The sequence below is a fragment of the Ictalurus punctatus genome, chromosome 2, assembly GCF_001660625.3.
Source record: "Ictalurus punctatus breed USDA103 chromosome 2, Coco_2.0, whole genome shotgun sequence".
Taxonomy (NCBI): domain Eukaryota; kingdom Metazoa; phylum Chordata; class Actinopteri; order Siluriformes; family Ictaluridae; genus Ictalurus; species Ictalurus punctatus.
The window spans coordinates 6939122-6957754 of NC_030417.2; the positions used below are offsets into that span (position 1 = coordinate 6939122).

General features: G+C 39.4%; 1 protein-coding gene across 1 annotated transcript in view; it reads left to right on the plus strand.

Annotated features, from left to right (window-relative positions):
- The window catches only part of phactr1 (phosphatase and actin regulator 1), a 19653-nt gene extending 1630 nt beyond the window's left edge, over nucleotides 1-18023 (plus strand). Inside the window, exons 2-13 of the mRNA XM_017460463.3 lie at nucleotides 9218-9382; nucleotides 9483-9563; nucleotides 10938-11042; nucleotides 12435-12629; nucleotides 12762-12990; nucleotides 13214-13428; nucleotides 15138-15294; nucleotides 15377-15432; nucleotides 16051-16112; nucleotides 16341-16481; nucleotides 16619-16695; nucleotides 16779-18023. Of these exons, the coding sequence (XP_017315952.1) occupies nucleotides 9218-9382; nucleotides 9483-9563; nucleotides 10938-11042; nucleotides 12435-12629; nucleotides 12762-12990; nucleotides 13214-13428; nucleotides 15138-15294; nucleotides 15377-15432; nucleotides 16051-16112; nucleotides 16341-16481; nucleotides 16619-16695; nucleotides 16779-16794 (1499 nt within the window). The 3' untranslated portion in view covers nucleotides 16795-18023. The remainder of the gene's footprint in view (nucleotides 1-9217; nucleotides 9383-9482; nucleotides 9564-10937; nucleotides 11043-12434; nucleotides 12630-12761; nucleotides 12991-13213; nucleotides 13429-15137; nucleotides 15295-15376; nucleotides 15433-16050; nucleotides 16113-16340; nucleotides 16482-16618; nucleotides 16696-16778) is intronic.
- Nucleotides 18024-18633: the final 610 nt, after the last annotated feature.

An 18633-nucleotide genomic window follows, 5' to 3' on the forward strand; every position in this document is an offset into this window, starting at 1 on the left:
CAAAGTGCATGAGGGTACGATGGTCAGGTGTCCACAAACTTTTGGCTATTTAGTGTATTTTAAACTTATTTATGATAGAAAAATATGTAATGTCTAGTAAAAATATGTAATGTCTGCCATCTAATGATTTATTTCCTGTTCCACTATCAATAACTGGTTGAAATTAATATTAAGAAAATTGGCTATTTTAAATAATGATATTTAAACACCAATTTCCTAATCTTAACCAGTCTAAGAAAACGATGAAGTTTTGTTTCTAGTGTTGCACAAAATTGTTCTACATTTACTATTTAAAAAAAAAATCAATGTAGGCCTAATATAAGGGTATTATATAGACATTAGTCTATTTTACTTACCTAGTAGGAGCTTTCTTTAAAATGTTGTACTTTCATACACGTACTCGATGCAAAACTACTTCAGTTTTAACATTTTAGGTCTGTTTTTCATTCTTGTTGCTGTGATCATTTAAAGTTCTAATTGTGCAATATGTCATTTCTTTTGTGGTGCTTGACTGAGCGTCAGGGTGTTTTTGGTTATATGTGGGCGGTAAAAATGAACGGTGAGCATAGACAAAGAGCACACAGCCTGTTTAGTATTAATATCATCCCCTCATTTCAGAAATTGTTTTGTCAGAAAGATACTATGGCTTAACCTTTTAATCGTTTTGCTTTCTAAGCTTTTATGTGTTGCATTGTAGCCTTACTGTCTAATGTTTTAAAACTGTAACAGTTTATCTTTCTGTTGCTAATGCTAACTGGTTGACTAGTTTCATACCTGGCTGTGCGTATGATAGGAAACAAACATTTGATCAGTAGTCTTAAAATGAGAGTGCATGGAATTTTGAGCCTGTAAGAATCAGGAGAGTTGAGATATTTCTGTACCATTCATTTGTTTGATGATGATGATGGTTATCAGAGATTAAAGCTACTTTGTAATCTTCTTAATGAATGTAAGCATGAATTTAAGCTAAATCAACTGGGATCATTTGTGTATATTTAAACATACCGGCCACTTTATTGGGAAAACCATGTTAATACTGCTCTTAGAACACACTCGATCCTTCGAGTCCAGACGGTGTTGGAAATATTCCTTTGAGATTCTGATCCATGTTGACATGATTGTATCATATAATTGCTGCAGATTTTTCATGCTGCTAATCTCCAGTTTTACCGCATCCCGAAGCTGCTCTGTTGGTTCAGATCAGGTGCCAACGGAGGTCATTGAAGTACACTGAACTCATTGAACCAATTTGAGATGACTTGTGCTTTGTGATATGGCACATTATCTAGAAATAGCCATTATAAGACATGCAAAATTGTAGGTATAAAGTGATGCATGTGGTCAGCAACAATACAATACAAGCTGTGGTATTGGTATTAATGAGCCCAAACCAGCCCTTCTGGCACCAATAACCATGTCACCAATAACCATGTCACCAAAGTTATATATGAGAACACATTTTTCCCCTATTCTGATATTTGATGTGAACACAAACTCAAGCTCTTGACCTTTACCTGTGTGAGTTCATGCATTGTGTTGCTGCCACATGATTGGCTGATTGAATAATTGCATGAATGAGCAGTTGTTCCTAATGAAGTTTCTCTCTTAACTCTACTCCCCTATTGGTTAGTATTTTAATTTCTCCTGCTGTAATTGTAAACTAATTATGAGTTGGCATAACAGCTGCCAATGCATTTAAAGAGTTATAATGTGCATCATTATAGACTAAACAGTAATGACTTTATATTAAAGCAGCTTTCACAAGATTCACAGATGAGCTTTCAAACTACTGGTGTTTCTGAATATTTATGGCCAGTACATGTTAACAATATTATAAAGTATTTTATTCTGCACATCATAGTCATCCATCTCATGATTAAGACAATCTTATTTTGCAGAATTTGTTACCAATTAATGAGAAACTCTGGCAATATTAATTAAAGTTGTGATACTAAATAAACTACACAGACAACTGATGTATTTTTCTTAAAACATAACTAGTTGTGAAATTTTGTGGGTTTTTAATTCGCTTTTTGTTTCTCTTTTATGGTTTTTGTAGGTTTACTTTACCCAGAAGTAACATTGAGTTCTGAGTACAGAGAAAATATTTCTAGTATTTCCTCTAATAAACTTAAACTTAACTAAATAGAAGATTATTAAACTTTCCTTTTAAGACTTTTTTTTGGTACTAATTTCAAGCTTTGAATTTTCTTATTCCACTGGCAGATATTTTTGCTTCTTTCTAGAAATAAATGCATAAGATTAGTCTAGATATAGGTTTAATAATCAAATATTTGGTTTATAATGGGAAACACGAGATAAATTTGACCATATTCAATACATTTTTACTTGCCAAGATCTAGTTTTTACCGTAAAATAAACAGAAACAGAGCCATAATCTTTATTTATTGCGCAGTCCCATTTTTCAACTGCTCATGACTCTTAACTGTCATTTATTCACTGAGAGTGATGTTTAATTTCTTTGTCTTCTCACAATATTGCACAAATCATTTGTCCTGGCTTTACCATTGTTTATGCCATCGCACTATTGAATTCTCAAATCGGATTGGTCACAAGGCGTTGATTAATTTTGTGTAGCAGCACATGTCTGTCATTACCCGGCTGTAATGCAAATCACAGTTTTATATAAATGCACTCATTCTACTATGTTACCGTTTCATTAATAACAGCTAAAACGTAAGGACTTTATGGCAGATGTCCCGCATAATCTACAACTAATAGTAAACAGTGCAATGCAGATTGAGTTCAGTAGTGTAGATAACACTGTCACAGCAAGTTCGTATGTCAAGTCTGCAAAATAAACCAGAAAATTACAGATCAGTCTCCGCTCTCAGTGGCATCTTCCCCAGTGGCTTGCAGGTCAGCTAGCAATATTGAACCAACTATAGCTAGAGGTCAGCTATTGGTACGGGTTTTTAACAAAGATGTTGGTGAAATTAAGAAGGACAAGATATCTAAACTTTCTGAGGCTCTGGATAAAATTGCCAGTGGTCTGGAAAGCCAGTCGAAAAGAATGACCAAGGCAGAGCAATGGGTGAAGGACCACATTGCTGCCCTGTGTGTCACCTCATCGAGGCAGTAGCTAAATTAGATGCTGCTGCCTGATCAGCTAGACGACACAAAGAACTGGAGCAGATGGGACATCATAAGGATTCTAAACTCACCGGAGGGTTCAGAGCAAGAGAAACGCTGAATTTTTGAAGACATTGCTGCCATCTTTGCTCAGGCTTATCAGAAGGGGCTCATCAATCATGATCGTGCTCATCATACACTCAGGCCAAGAACTGTTTGTCCCTGGTGGTGATTATCAAACTGGTGACCTCAATTTATATGACACGTAGAGGATAGTGAACCATAAAGAGAAAGATTTCACCACATGACTCATCAAGAATTGATCATCTCTTTAATATCAAGAGTTGGCCCAAACATGCTATCACCTTTCTGTCATGACCCCCTCATCAACAGGGCCGTAGCCAGACTTTTCACAAATGCAGTGGCCGGGTTAGCTCAATGACCAGAAAAAGCTTCCTATCTGATATAAAAGGCACACACAAGAAATATTTTTGTCATCTATCAAGCTATAAAAAAGGTCATAGCTAATGTAACATTTGGCTCCATCTTACAATGTACACTAACATTACAAATCCAAATGTCATTAGCTACTATATCACTATTAACATTACAAGCAGATTCAAACTTGTGCAATAACTTTTCCCTCTTTATACACAACTGTCTATTTATGTTGTCGTCTTGTGCTGTATGTCGGCTCCATGTTTGTTGCATACACTTTATTTTAGCTGTAAGAGACCTTGACAGTCTCCTAACACAGAACAGAAGTCACTATCTTTTATACAAAACACAGATTGTTATTGTAAGGATATTGTTAAGATTCTGTAGACTCTTCACAATGCCAAAATATTCTGAGGATAAGGTTGAGGTTTTTGAAAAATAAATCTTTTGATACATGTTCCCTCCATACAATCTTATTTTGCTTAATGATGCACCCCAATCTGTACTGTGCATGTTTGTCATTTTACAAGATTACATCCTCTTGACTCACTGTTTTACAGACCTGCTTACCTTTATTTCTTATAAGGCATTTATGGGCAATAGAGCCCATCCTCCTGGACTGGGAAAAAACATTTCTCAGTACTGGTTTATTAAAATAGTCAACAATCAGTTTTGAAATGAACAGATTTCATCATTTATACAACCAAAAGTGAGGCCCTTTGCCATCCTGTTAACCCACTTTTTCTACAGCTGGCTTTCTACAGATTTACAATTTTCAGTTTCCAATTTCCTGTTATTGAGCACGGTTGACTCATTTCTATTACGGTATGATTTTATGAAATGCTGCAATCTCCAAGCCCAAGGATGAGGAGCAGACTACTGAGTCCATAGGTAATAGTCTAATACACAGATTAGCCATAACATTAAAACCACCTGCTTAATACTGTGTAGGTCCACCTTGTGCTAACAAAACAGCCCTCACCCTTCGAGGCATGGACTCCACAAGACCTCTAAAGTGTGCCCTAAGTTGCAAGGTGTGACCTCCATGGATCAGACTTGTTTGTAAAGATGAGATTGAGATCTGGGGAATTTGGAGGTCAAGACAACACCTCTACATTAGGGAATTCCATTGCCATGAAGGGGTGTACTTGGTCTGCGACAATGTTTAGGTAGGTGCTGTGTGTCAAAGTAACATCTGCATGAATGCCAGGACTCGAGGTTTCCCAGCAGAACATTGCCCAGAGCATCACACTTCCTCTGCCGGCTTGCCTTCTTCCCATGGTGCATCCTGGTGCCAACTCTTCCTAAGGTAAGCGACGCACACGTACCTGGCCGTCCACACGATGTAAAAGAAAACGTGATTCATCAGACCACGTCCACCTTCTTCCATTGCTCCATGGTCCAGTTCTGATGCTCACGTGCCCACTGTAGGAGCTTTCGAATGTGGACAGGGTCAGCATGGGCACTCTGACTACTACTGTGACTATGCAGCAAGCTGTGATACACTTTGTGTTCAGACACCCTTCTATCATAACCAGCATGAACTTTTTCAGCAGTTTGTGCTACAGTAATTCTTCTGTGGGACTGGACCAGAAGGGCTAGCCTTTGTTCCCCACGTACATCAATGAGCCTTGGGCACCAATCACCTGCCGCTGGTTCACTTGTTGTCCTTCATTGGACCACTTTTGGTAGGTACTAACCGCTGCAGACCTGCTGATTTGGAGATGCTCTGACCCAGTCGTCTAACCATCACAATTTGTCACTCAGATCTTTACGCTTGCCCATTTTTCATGCTTCCAACACATCAACTTTGAGAACTGATTGTTTACTTGCTGTCTAATATATCCCACCCCTTGACACGTGCCACTGTAACGAGATAAACAATGTTATTCATTTCACCTGTCAGTGGTTTTAAACTTATGGCTGATCAGTGGAGAAAGACAGTACTTCATAGGATGCAGTGTACTACTGAGATGCTTAGCAGTATTGATCCCAAAAATTCCCTCTTTGTGCAAAGTGGAAGAAAGAGTTTTTTCAACATTTTTCAGCTGCATTTGGCCATGTCCTGTATTAATTACTGGCATTTAAAAAGGGAGTCATGATTAGTTTTACTGAATGTCCCAAGTCTAGATTCCTCTTTAACAAAAGCACAAAACAATTCTGAGCAACTTATTTATTAGTAAGCATGTGTGTGGATCAAGGACGTGTGTGGGTCACCCCGTGGCAGATGGAATTTTTTTAAAGCGTTTAAGCTTAACTCTTAAGGCAAGTAAGACACTATTTATAAGGTGCAGTAACCTTATGGCAAATGGTCTGCACTTATATAGTACTTTTATCCAAAGCGCGTTACACTGTCTCATTCACCCATTCACACACACACTCACACACCAATGGTAGCAGAGCTGCCATGTAAGGGGCTAACTTGCCATCGGGACCAACTTGGGGTTCAGTGCCCAACGACATACCGACATGTGGAGTCATGTGGGCCAGGAATCGAACCGCCAACCCTACGATTAGTGGACAACCCGCTCTACCACCACTTATCCTTATAACTGTCACACATTTATTGGTGCCATTCGAGTCCTTCTAAGTACAAGTGAGGTACAAAAATGCAGTCAAGTTTCTGGTTCTTTTTCTTTTTTGTCCGCTTTTTTTTTTTCTCTGCCATGTACACATTGTTTGTTGTGAATAATGTGTCCAAGCCTGCACTAAAAACCTTCTCATGTACTGAAATGTCAGTAGTGCTGTCATTATTGTTTCATATTATGTTTAATAATTCTATAAAATATATATATATAAAAAAAGAAGAGAGTGAGGGTGTTCTTCACGCTCTTTTTATTCCATCTACACGCGTAAAAAGCGCAAAAAAAAAGAGCACTGAAGCTGGAAAAACAAAATTTCTGTTACAGGTTATGTTTAATAGAAGCAGGTTTTTTTGATTACCTTACATTAGATCGTAAAAAATTCACACTGCTAGTTGATACTTAAAGACACACATCCTGTAGGCTACACTACCCTACCACAATAATTTTATTTAATGCCCAACCTAAAAAAAAAAAAGAAGCCATGTCATCACCTCCTCCTGAGATCATTTTCTCTTAAAGAACATGAAAGAGAAAGGTTACAGCTAGAGAGGATAAAGAGGGTGTGCGTAATTGTTTGTGTATTTGAATGGAAAGGTCAGATGTTCCATGCCAAAATGCAGGTGTGTGTGTGTGTGTGTGTGTGTGTGTGTGTGTGTGTGTGTGTGTGTGTGTGTGTGTGTGTGTGTGTGTGTGTTAGAGAGAGGGAAAGTGCAAAAGAGAGAACAACTAATCCCTCATGCAGTGTGTATTCTCAAAGGATGCTAATCACTGATTCACCCACGGTGTTTGTCTGAGTGTGAGGTTACATATTATATAAAAATGTGGATTAAACACTGTCCTGCTGTCACTATGGCAAACGTGAAACACTTACGTGAAAATATGTGAGTGTCTCTAAAGACTAGTCATGAAGACTCACTTCTAAGAAATTTCTAGCGTTGTTCTTTACTTACAAGATTATGCATTGTAATTTTCATTAGTTTATATAATTTTGTGATGTTCATGTGATGATTATATTTATTCATTTTATAATATTGTGACATGTTTTGTAAATATTTCATTACTTTTTGAACTCATGCATAGCTGTTTTGTTGGCTATATAGAGCAATCAGCCATAACATTAAAACCACTGACAGGTGAACTGAATAACATTGATTATCTAGTTACAGTGGCACGTGTTAAGGGGTGGGATATATTAGACAGCAAATCAACAGTCAGTTCTCAAAGTCGATGTGGTGGAAGCAGGAAAAATGGGCAAGCGTAAAGATCTGAGCGACTTTGACAAGGGCCAAATTGTGATGGCTAGATGACTGGGTCAAAGCATCTCCAAAACAGCAGGTCTTGTGGGGTGTTCCTGGTATGCAGTGGTTAGTACCTACCAAAAGTGGTCCAATGAAGGACAACCAGTGAACTGACGCCAGGGTCATGGGCGCCCAAGACTCATTGATGCACGTGGGGAGCAAAGGCTAGCCTGTCTGGTCCGATCCCACAGAAAAATTACTGTAGCACAAACTGCTGAAAAAGTTCATGCTGGTAATGATAGAAAGGTGTCAGAACACACAGTGCATCACAGCTTGCTGCATATGGGAGAGCATCAGAACTGGACCTTGGAGCAATGGATGGTTTGATGAATCACGTTATCTTTTACATCGTGTGGATGGTTGGGTGCGTGTGCTTCGCTTACCTGGGGAAGAGTTGGCACCAAGATGCACTATAGGAAAAAGGCAAGCCGGTGGAGGAAGTGTGATGCTCTGGGCCGTGTTCTGTTGGGAAACCTTGGATCCTGGCATTCATGTGGATGAGCTGGACAAACAAGTCCCATCCATTGAGGCCCCACCTCACAACTTACAGGACTTAATAGTTCTGCTGCTAATGTCTTCGAGCAAGATACCACAGCACACCTTCAGAGGTTTGTGGAGTCCATGTTACAATGGCTCAGAGCTGTATTGGAGGCACCTTGGGAACCTATACTGTATTAGGCACATGGTTTTAATGTTATAGCTGATTGGTGTATGTGATATACATTGATGAGTGTTCTGCTTAATGTAATGCACAATAAACTTTACATTTTAAAGAAATAAAAATATGTAAATGAAATGTTTCAATCGTTGGTCTATATAATTGGCTATTATTAATAAACATTGCTGTCCAAATGTTTGTGGAGACCTGACCAGGACACAAATATGTCCTTGTTGAACATCTTATTCCAAGGCATTAATATACTGTAGTAGGCTTCCAGTTACTTGAGATTTTTCAGTCGGTGGAGTGTACAGTGGAGGCTTCCTTTTGAGTCTATTTGAAGGAAACAAATGAATTGTTCCTTCATAGAATAGTAATTTATTCGTGTTACTATTTCTTCTACTGCTACAGTATACATCATCCATCATCCTTATTATCAGCTTTATTATCATATTTCTTAGCTACACGGGGCGGCTGTGGCTCAGGTGGTAGAGCGGGTTGTGCACTAATCGTAGGGTTGGCGGTTCGATTCCCGGCCCACATGACTCCACATGCCGAAGTGTCCTTGGGCAAGACACTGAACCCCAAGTTCCTCCCCATGGCGAGTTAGCGCCTTGCATGGCAGCTCTGCTACCATTGGAGTGTGAATGGGTGAATGAGAAACCGTGTAAAGTGCTTTGTAGAACTGCTAAGGTTAAAAAAGCACTGTATAAGTGCAGACCAGACCATACCAGACCCTAATACATAATTTCAAGTAATAACAAAATGTGAAGTATAGACCTATTCATTTGTTTAAACATGAATTTTTGTGATATGCAAATCAGAGCATTTTAATGACCTGCGCTCTTTGCATATTTCTTTCTTTCTTTTTTTTTTTTTAAATCTTGTACATTTTTCATTTATAAATTTGAGTGTACTTTTGCCAGTTTATTTATTTGTTTGTCGTGTTTAATTGTACATTTATTTCTGCACATGTTAATGTGGAACACGTTTAAATGTAGATGATTATTATGGTCTTACAGTAAATGGGATGAATGCAGTGTGTTAAATCAATAAAGGCAGAACTGGGAAACACTGCTTTAGATCCTTTGACTTTTCTATACTTTTTATCTTGTACACTGTCTATTTATTTTTCTCCTTTACAGCAGAGGGAGCAGAGAGACTAGCTGCAATGCGTTCTGATTCACTGGTGCCCGGCACTCACACTCCTCCCATTCGTCGGAGAAGTAAGCTAGCAAGCCTGGGACGACTCTTCAAGCCGTGGAAATGGAGGAAGAAGAAGAGTGACAAGTTTAAACAGACATCTGCAGGTACACCCACACACACATTTAAAATATACCACAAATAATAGTTGAAAGTCTTTAGGCACTATTGGCATTTGCTATTGTGTAACAGAAGTAATTTCTTTAGTCTTAGAGAGAAAGATGTCCACACGGCAAAGCAGAGAGGAGTTGATCAAGAGAGGAGTACTGAAGGAGGTCAACGAGAATGGTATTGACAAGCATACAGTGCATCTGGAAAGTATTCACAGCGCTTCACTTTTTCCACATTTCGTTATGTTACAGCCTTATTCCAAAATGGATTAAATTCATTATTTTCCTCAAAATTCTACAAACAATACCTCATAATGACAACGTGAAAGAAGGTTGTTTGAAATCTTGGGGAAGGGTACAGAAATATTTCTGCAGCATTGAAGGTCCCAATGAGCACAGTGGCCTCCATCATCTGTAAATGGAAGAAGTTTGGAACTGCCAGGACTCTTCCTAGAGCTGGCCGCCCGGCCAAACTGAACGATCGGGGGAGAAGGGCCTGGGTCAGGGAGGTGACCAAAAACCCGATGGTCACTCTGACAGAGCTCCAGCGTATCTCTGTGGAGAGAGGAGAACCTTCCAGAAGAACAACCATCTCTGCAGCACTCCACCAATCAGGCCTGAATGGTAGAGTGGCCAGACGGAAGCCACTCTCAGACCATGAGAAACAAAATTCTCTGGTCTGATGAAACAAAGATTGAAATCTTTGGCCTGAATGGCAAGCGTCATGTCTGGAGGAAACCAGGCACCAGTCATCACCTGGCCAATACCATCCCTACAGTGAAGCATGGTGGTGACAGCATCATGCTGTGGGGATGTTTTTCAGCAGCAGGAACTGGGAGACTAGTCAGGATTGAGGGAAAGATGAATGCAACAATGTACAGAGACATCCTTGATGCAAACCTGCTCCAGAGCGCTCTGGACCTCAGACTGGGGCGAAGGTTCATCTTCCAACAGGACAACGACCCTAAGCACACAGCCAAGATAACAAAGGAGTGGCTACAGGACAACTCTGTGAATGTCCTTGAGTGGCCCAGCCAGAGCCCAGACTTGAACCCGATTGAACGTCTCTGGAGAGATCTGAAAATGGCTGTGCACCGACGCTCCCCATCCAACCTGATGGAGCTTGAGAGGTCCTGCAAAGAAGAATGGGAGAAACTGCCCAAAAATAGGTGTGCCAAGCTTGTAGCATCACTCTCAAAAAGACTTGAGGCTGTAATTGGTGCCAAAGGTGCTTCAACAAAGTATTGAGCAAAGGCTGTGAATACTTATGTACATGTGTTTTGTTTTTTTGTTTTTTTAAAAATAAATTTGCAAAGATTTCAAACAAACTTCTTTCATGTTGTCATTATGGGGTATTGTTTGTAGAATTTTGAGGAAAATAATGAATTTAATCCATTTTGGAATAAGGCTGTAACATAACAAAATGTGGGAAAAGTGACGCGCTGTGAATGCACTGTACATAACAACACGCATTATAACAACATGCATTATTGTTAGAGCATCAACACGGTGCTAATATTTTACTCAGATTTTTGTTTTTCTCTGTTTCTAGATGAGCTAGCAGTGGAGAGTGAGCACATGTTCATGTCTGAGTTGGACAGACTGGCAGTTATTAGTGCTGTATCTGAAGCCCAGGAAACAAATGGAGAAGGAACAGGTATTTAAATTCAAAAGGTTATCAAGTTGTTATCAGGCTTTTCACCGTGAGCACTGCTGTAACTGTCCTTTTGTTAGTTTACTTCCCACTGAAATACAGTGGATATAAAAATTCTACACACCCGTTAAAATTGTGGTTATTGTAATATAAAAAATGAAAAAAAGAGAGTCGTTTTTTTCCTTCTTTAATGTGATCTAGCAACCAACAAAATTCATGTGAAAAATAACCTGGTTGCACAAGTGTGCACACCCCTTCACTACTACCTTTTGCTTGTAATACAGCACTAGTCTTTTGGGGTAAAAGTCTACCATCTTTGCACTCTTCCTTAAAAAAATGGTCCAGATATCCATCAAATTCAGTGGGGATCTCCTGTGCTCAGCCCACTGGCTCGCTCATTAGGGTACATTCATACATTTAACATCTATATCCTGAATTTATATATTTCTGTAAAGCTGCTTTGGGACAATGTCAATTGTTAAAAGTGCTATACAAATAAAACTGAATTGAATTGAAAGTTATTCCACAGGCTTTCAATAGGATTTAGTTTTGGACTCTGGCTGGACCATTCCAAAACCTTGATCTTCTTCTTCTGAAGCTGTTCCTTTGTTGTCTTGGAGTTGTGCTTTTGCTCGTTATCGTGCTGGAACGTGACATTTTTCTTCATCTTCAGTTCCTACCTGAAGAGAATCAGCCCCATAACATGATGCTGCCACCACCATGCTTCACCATGGGTATGGTGTTCTTTGGGTGATATGCTATAATGTTTTTGGCCCAAAAACATCTTTTAAAATTATACTCAGAACATTCTACCAAAACACATTTTGCCACATTGTTAAATTCAAGGTGATTATATGTATGTTTGGCAAAATTTTGGTAAGCTTGGTAGAATTTCTTTTCACCCTACCCCATAGCCCAGACATGTGAAGAATAAGATTGTTGTCACTGTCAATATGTGGCCAGCATTTGCCAGATATTCCTGATTGATACGTTCTCACCTTGAGATCCCGTACATGCTTTGTGAGACTGTGGCTTCAGTAGTCAGATGAAAATAGTGAATGATAATTACATTTGTACAATTGAGTTTGAATGTGATTGGTTAATTTTAAGCACAGTCACATGCCCCATTATAAAAGGGTACATACAGTTATGCAACCAGGTTACTGTAATCCCCCCCCCAATGTTTGTTTTTTGCTTGAATTTTGTTGGATGCTGTATCACAATAAAGGTGGAAAAAGATCTCATATATTTATTTTGGTTTAATTTTTTTTACATTATAAAAACAATTTTAACAGGGGGTGCAGACGTTTTCTATCCACTGTAACTCCCAAATCAGGAATCATGTATTTCATCTGCATTTAACTCCTACTGTTGTTTTTGTCTTTACTGGTACAGAAACTCAGTTGTCAGGGGAAACAGGGGTGTGTCTAGCAGGCCACACCCCAAAGCCAGCTCCAGACACACCCCCTGCAAAAGGCATTCCACTACCAAGTGATGGCATGGACATCCCCCTGACCAAACCATTAGTGCTAAAGCAACCGCCTGCCTTACCTCCAAAACCATATAGCAGAATACCCAACCATTTAACAGGTATATACCTGTTAAGCATATAATCACATTTTCCTTTCTCTTCCACTTCCTGACCCACTCCCACCTGACTTACTTTTTTTTCGCTCTCTTGCTCATTCACGCTTAATGCTTGACTTCTTTGTCGTTCTCTAGACCCTTTAGGAAAATTCTCCCCACCACTTCCCCCCAAAAAAGTGATGATCTGTGAGCCGGTGCCCTCCTTCCAGCTCCGATACCCACAGCCCTCAACCATGCACACACACTCCCTAACCCACACACACCCTTTGCATCATCCCACACTCCCGCTTTCCCTCCATCCCCCGAGCCGCATCATCGAGGAACTTAACAAAACTCTTGTGTTTACCATGCAAAGACTGGAGAGGTGAGTGTATGTGCTTTGGGTTTGTGTTTGGATATATATAAAGTTAGATATGGCTGTGTAGTTGTAACTTTTGCAAAAGTAGTATTTTTCCTCTCTACTACCGTTTTAATATTTAACGACTTGTCATAATTTTTTCTTTTGCCTTGGTGCATGCAAACACTGCCCCCTAGTGCACATATTCATGTGTCAATCAGCCCTAACCGCTCTGCTCCATGGTGTGCAGTTCTGTACTGCAGGCTGTACCGTCAGTACAAATGGAGAGTGAAGAGGAGAAAGAGAATCGAGATGCAACGCACCAACTTCTGCCCAACGCTCACACTTTCAACGCACATCTCACCAACACACTCCCACCCAATGCTCGCATGTACATCCCACCCACGCATGAAGACGACGACGATGAGGAGGAGGAGGAAGAAGATGATGACTCTTTATTTACAAGTATGTGGGTACTTTCTGTCAGGCAGTGATTCAAGATTAAACTTTTGTTTATGGAAGGATCGAGTAGTAAGTCACTTTAAAGCCAGAGTTATACTTGCATAGTTGCATTCAAACAAACAGAAACATAACTTTTAGAAGCTTCAGTTTACAGTCTATTGCAGAAAAGTCATATATCTTCAATTTTTGTAGTACAAAATATAGTGACTTTGGGCAAACCTAAAAGTATAAATATTATAAAATATAAATACTTTACAATTTTGTAATCCAAGAGATAGGCATGGAATATTTGAACCTAACCTATATATATTTGTGTGGACAATTTGCATGAATAAAATAGTCCCAGATTTCTATTGCTTTTATCATGCAAGTATTTGAATCAACTTTAAATGATCTATGTTTTGGGAATTCTTATTAAATATAAAAAATCATTCAACATTTGAATATTTCTTTTGATCATTTTGCCTTTGAGATAGAAGAGGACGGAGATCTTGTCCTGTTTCTGAATGCTACTTTAAAATCATATTAAAGTTCACTTTTTAATTGTAGATCCATATGCTGTGGACAACATTGCAAAATGTAAAAACTCTTAAAATGGTATTATTATATATCTTCCCAATAAAATTGGTGTATATGTATTAGTTGCACTATTTAACATTAGTATCACTGATGAATAAATATGAAACTTTGATCAGATGTACTGTACAAAGGGAATAGCTGGTATTGTTGATTAACACAACACAAAGATAAAAAGCAGGGAAGTATGTGTGATATGAGGGAACTATAATTTCCCTTCTTGTAACAATATTCATTTAATAGACATCTATGATCTCTATACACCATTGTTCATAGCTTCCTCAACTCCTGACATCTTCATGGTTTACTTTGTTATTCAAAATCTATGGGACACAGTCACAAAGGTATTCTGGTGCTGGTGAGGTATGTTTTGGTTCTGACCTGCCCCCTATTTGTCAGAGCTTTTTTTAAAAAAAATAAAAATAAAAAAATTATATATATATATATTTACATCATTTGTCATTTATTCATCTTCAGTAATTGCTTTATCCTGGTCAGGGCTGTGATGTATGTAGAGCCAGTCTCTGGAACACACAGGGAGAATTCACTCCAGATTGGACGTTAGTCCATTGCAGGACACCATGCACACACACACTCATTCACGCATATGGGAAATATCGCATAACCAATCTGCCCGTTATATGTTTTCGGACGGAGGGAGGAAACCAGGGAACCCAGAGGAAACCCTTGTGAACACGCACAACACCGCACAGACAGTAACTCGATCTCAGGCTCAAACCCAGGACCCTAGAGCTGGGTACCAGATGCAGACATGCATTTAAGTTCGAATTCCACATTTAGATCATGTCCAAAACTACAAAATACACACTAAGTGGTATTCCTAAATAGTTATTACACCAACAGTGTTTTGACATACTATTTAATGTGGTAGTATCCCACTCCCTAAGAAATTCTGACCAATCTCTATTGTTCCGGCAGAGCCTCTATAATGCAGTGCACTGACAGCCCTTAGTAAGTGTAGTAACAATTGAAACTATTTCAAGGACAAGGGAGTTATATATAAAAATAAAGTGTTCTATATATCATGAATATTTTGAACACAGCCCAATTTTAGGATTATGGAACACCTCCTTTCTTTTTCAACTTGGGTTGTGTGTGTGTGTGTGTGTTGGCAGGTAGTCTGGCTCTGAGGATCCTGAGAAAAGACTCACTTGCAATAAAACTGAGTAACCGACCATCAAAGAGAGACCTGGAGGACAAGAACATTCTGCCCATGTTGACTGACCAGGAAAGACTGGAGTGCAGACAGCAAATTGGCACTAAACTCACACGGTCAGTGTACACACACACACACACACACACACGCATCACTACAACACATAGATATTAACAGATACTGTTTGTCTTTTTGTAGGAGGCTCAGCCTGAGACCAACGGCAGAGGAGCTAGAGCAACGAAATATCCTAAAACGTAGGTCAGATAGACAAAAAAAACTCCACACATCCATGCACACACCTAAGAACTGTATGCATAGGCTCAACTACTAAACAAAAGGACTATGTTACAACTCCGTGAGCCCCTAGTTAGTCAAACCCTTCATTGAGAAGATACAGGTGCAAGAACCAAATGCGCCGAGGCTCCTGAATGACACAAAAGAAGTATTCACCCTATCTTCGTGAGGTCAAATCTCGATGATGGTACAGCCATCCTTGGCTGGGAAATTGGACATACTCTCTCCAACATGTTAAGCACAGACACACTAACCAATCGTTTGCGCCTGTAAGCTCATGTATGCGGAACAGGGATAGCTTTTTTCTCAGACTACTCAACACTGGCCTGTGACACCATGTTCAAAAAGATGCAGTTGGCTGGATTCTCTTGTCTCATAGGACGTGTTAGCCTTTACCCTCCCCAGTTGGAAGCTGTCATATGATAAGGGAGAGCTGTCTGAGGGAAGGGAGTTGGCAGGTGAAGAAATTACGGCGAAAAATTGGGGGAAAAACAATTTTATACATTATATATATTATGTATTAACGTGAAAATAAGTAGACAAATGCACCTCTCGTTCAACTTCTCTTTCTCTGGTAGCACGAAATGAGCAGGAGGAACTTGAGGAGAAGAGAGAACTCAAGAAAAGGCTGTCACGGAAGGTGAGATGATGGGCTTTCTCATGAGAACAGATATAACACATCAAATACTATAGTATAGTAACCTAGTATTGTCTGAGTAAGGGTTAAACTAGAATTGTGAAACATACTAATATTTATGTGACTGTAAAACATTAACCAGTATTTCTAATGACACTACGCTTTCTCTACTGGATCAGTTGCGATAATATGGCTTTCTTGGATTATACCACTCTCTCTCTCTCTCTGTAGTTGAGTCAAAGGCCAACAGTTGAGGAATTGAGGGAGGCAAAAATTCTTATTCGGTTCAGCGATTATGTAGAGGTGGCTGAAGCTCAGGACTACGACAGACGGGCAGACAAGCCCTGGACCCGCCTTACTGCTGCAGACAAGGTCAGCCATCATAAAAATTCAGTTTCCCTGACCGTTTGATAATACTTATTAGAATCAATGGTTTTCGAAACGACATTCTTTTTCCAAAAAACTCATTCTCACCAATCTGTAGCATTATGGTTTTTTTTTCTTTTTAGGCTGCCATAAGGAAGGAGCTCAATGAGTTCAAAAGCACAGAGATGGAGGTGCACGAATCAAGTCGACATCTAACCAGGTGATCATGTGAACACATTCATGCCAACGTTTACTACCCTGTCATTAAATCATACTCACCGGTTTTCTTACTTCTTATTCTAGGTTTCACCGACCGTAGTGCTGATTGCTGAGCAAAAGCACAGGGCATTACCAATGACAAATTCACCTCTGGGATGTATGGAGTCTAATGTGCTGGGATCAAACTGTGCAAGGATTGGGACTAAACGCAGAGACTATGTTACTATTCTGATCTGACATCAGGAGAAGAAACAGGTGCCCAAGTTCCCAAGACGACCTGACTTGCCTAGATTCACCAAACCCTGACCAACTGTCATGACGAACGTGTGTGTGTGTGTGTTCTGGCTGAAGTGTTGAATGATATTTTGTGCTCTGGCAGTACACTTAAATATTCTGTACCAGTGTTGTTTGATTAAACAAATGAGGTGGGTGTAAATTTGTGCACGCGGCCCTGTAACTGGTCATAAACCCATTTTTCTAGGTGTCAAACAAGAAAAACATGCAAACATAAGAGAATCTTAATATTCTAACAACACACATCATTTTTCAATATATTTACTTATATACCTTAATATACGTTTAGTTTCCATTTTCTGTCGATCTGGCCTCAGTGATAACTAAAGCCTTTTTCCACCAACAAAACGAAACCAAAAGAATCCAGATGTTTTTTTCTCACTCTGGCCATAATGAGACATTTCCTGTCTGACAGTTGCGCCAAATAAGTGACCGAACCAAGCAATAATTTGTCTGTGTCCTGAATGTCTGGTTTTGACACGTCTTATGTTTTGATTGTGGCTGTAATATTGAGTATGAGGCACTTGAATATGAGCAGCTCGTTTTTACTGCTTTAATCTGAGAAAAGGCTCCATGCAGTGCATACTTTTTATCTTGAAAACTAAAAGTGCACCTCGGTGAGTTTGAGGAAGCATTTCGAACGCACTCCCGTCCATCTGTGCGCCGTTTACATCCGTTTACAAGATGGAGGCCAAAAATTCTTCAGTGATTGTGCTGAAACAAAAGTAATTGATGATGATTACATTTTGCTTTTTGTATTGTTCATTCTCCCTATTTAAAATATGGTTAAGGTGTACAATGTGTCACAACATAGTTTTAAATCCTTTCAGCATTGACTTCCATGTGGATTTGGAGTGGTGTGTTTTGTTTACAGTCTTGCCCAAATGCTCCTCTCCTGCTGCTATTAGCTGAGAGATTTAATGAAAGGAGGCGGCACATGTCTTGTTTTACCTTTCTGGGTTTTTTTTCCTCTCGACAAAATGTATGCAGTTTCTGATGTAAAGGACACTTAATAAAAAGATCTGTTTGAAGTAAGACATGGGGCTGAGGGCGTTTGATCGCACAACTTTCTGTGCAATATCGCAACAGTGAACACGTTTAAATTCTTTTCCAAAAGCAGAATCACCGGCATCAAGACTGTGACTCACTGACCACCAAATTATTGGTTTCCTCTTTTGTGTTGCTTTTCCAGGCTTTTACCGCAGCCTCTTTCAGTTATTTGTTTCAGGGGGTTTCTCCCTTCAGTTTCTGTCATCAGGTGCAATGCAGTGGTTTCTTTCTTTTTCAGGACATTCCAAATGGATGTACTGGCTGTACCCAAAGTTTGTGCAGTGCATCTGATTGATTTTCCCTCTTTTCTCCCATAGACAGCTCTCTGATCTTCATGTTGGTTTATCCTTTTTAACAACAAATGCAGACTTCACAGGTGAACCTGAAGGCTAAAGCCAAGAGTAGATGTTCAGAGCTATTTATTGTTTAAACAATCAATCTAAGAGGACACACCTGGGTAACAAGAAACACCTGTCAGTCGTCGATATTTTTGCTTGCCCACGAACCAGTTGGTCTGATACAAAATGTGCTATGTTCTTTGTTATTTAACACGTCTACATACAAATACATATAAAAGCTGAAGCTCTGAACTCTC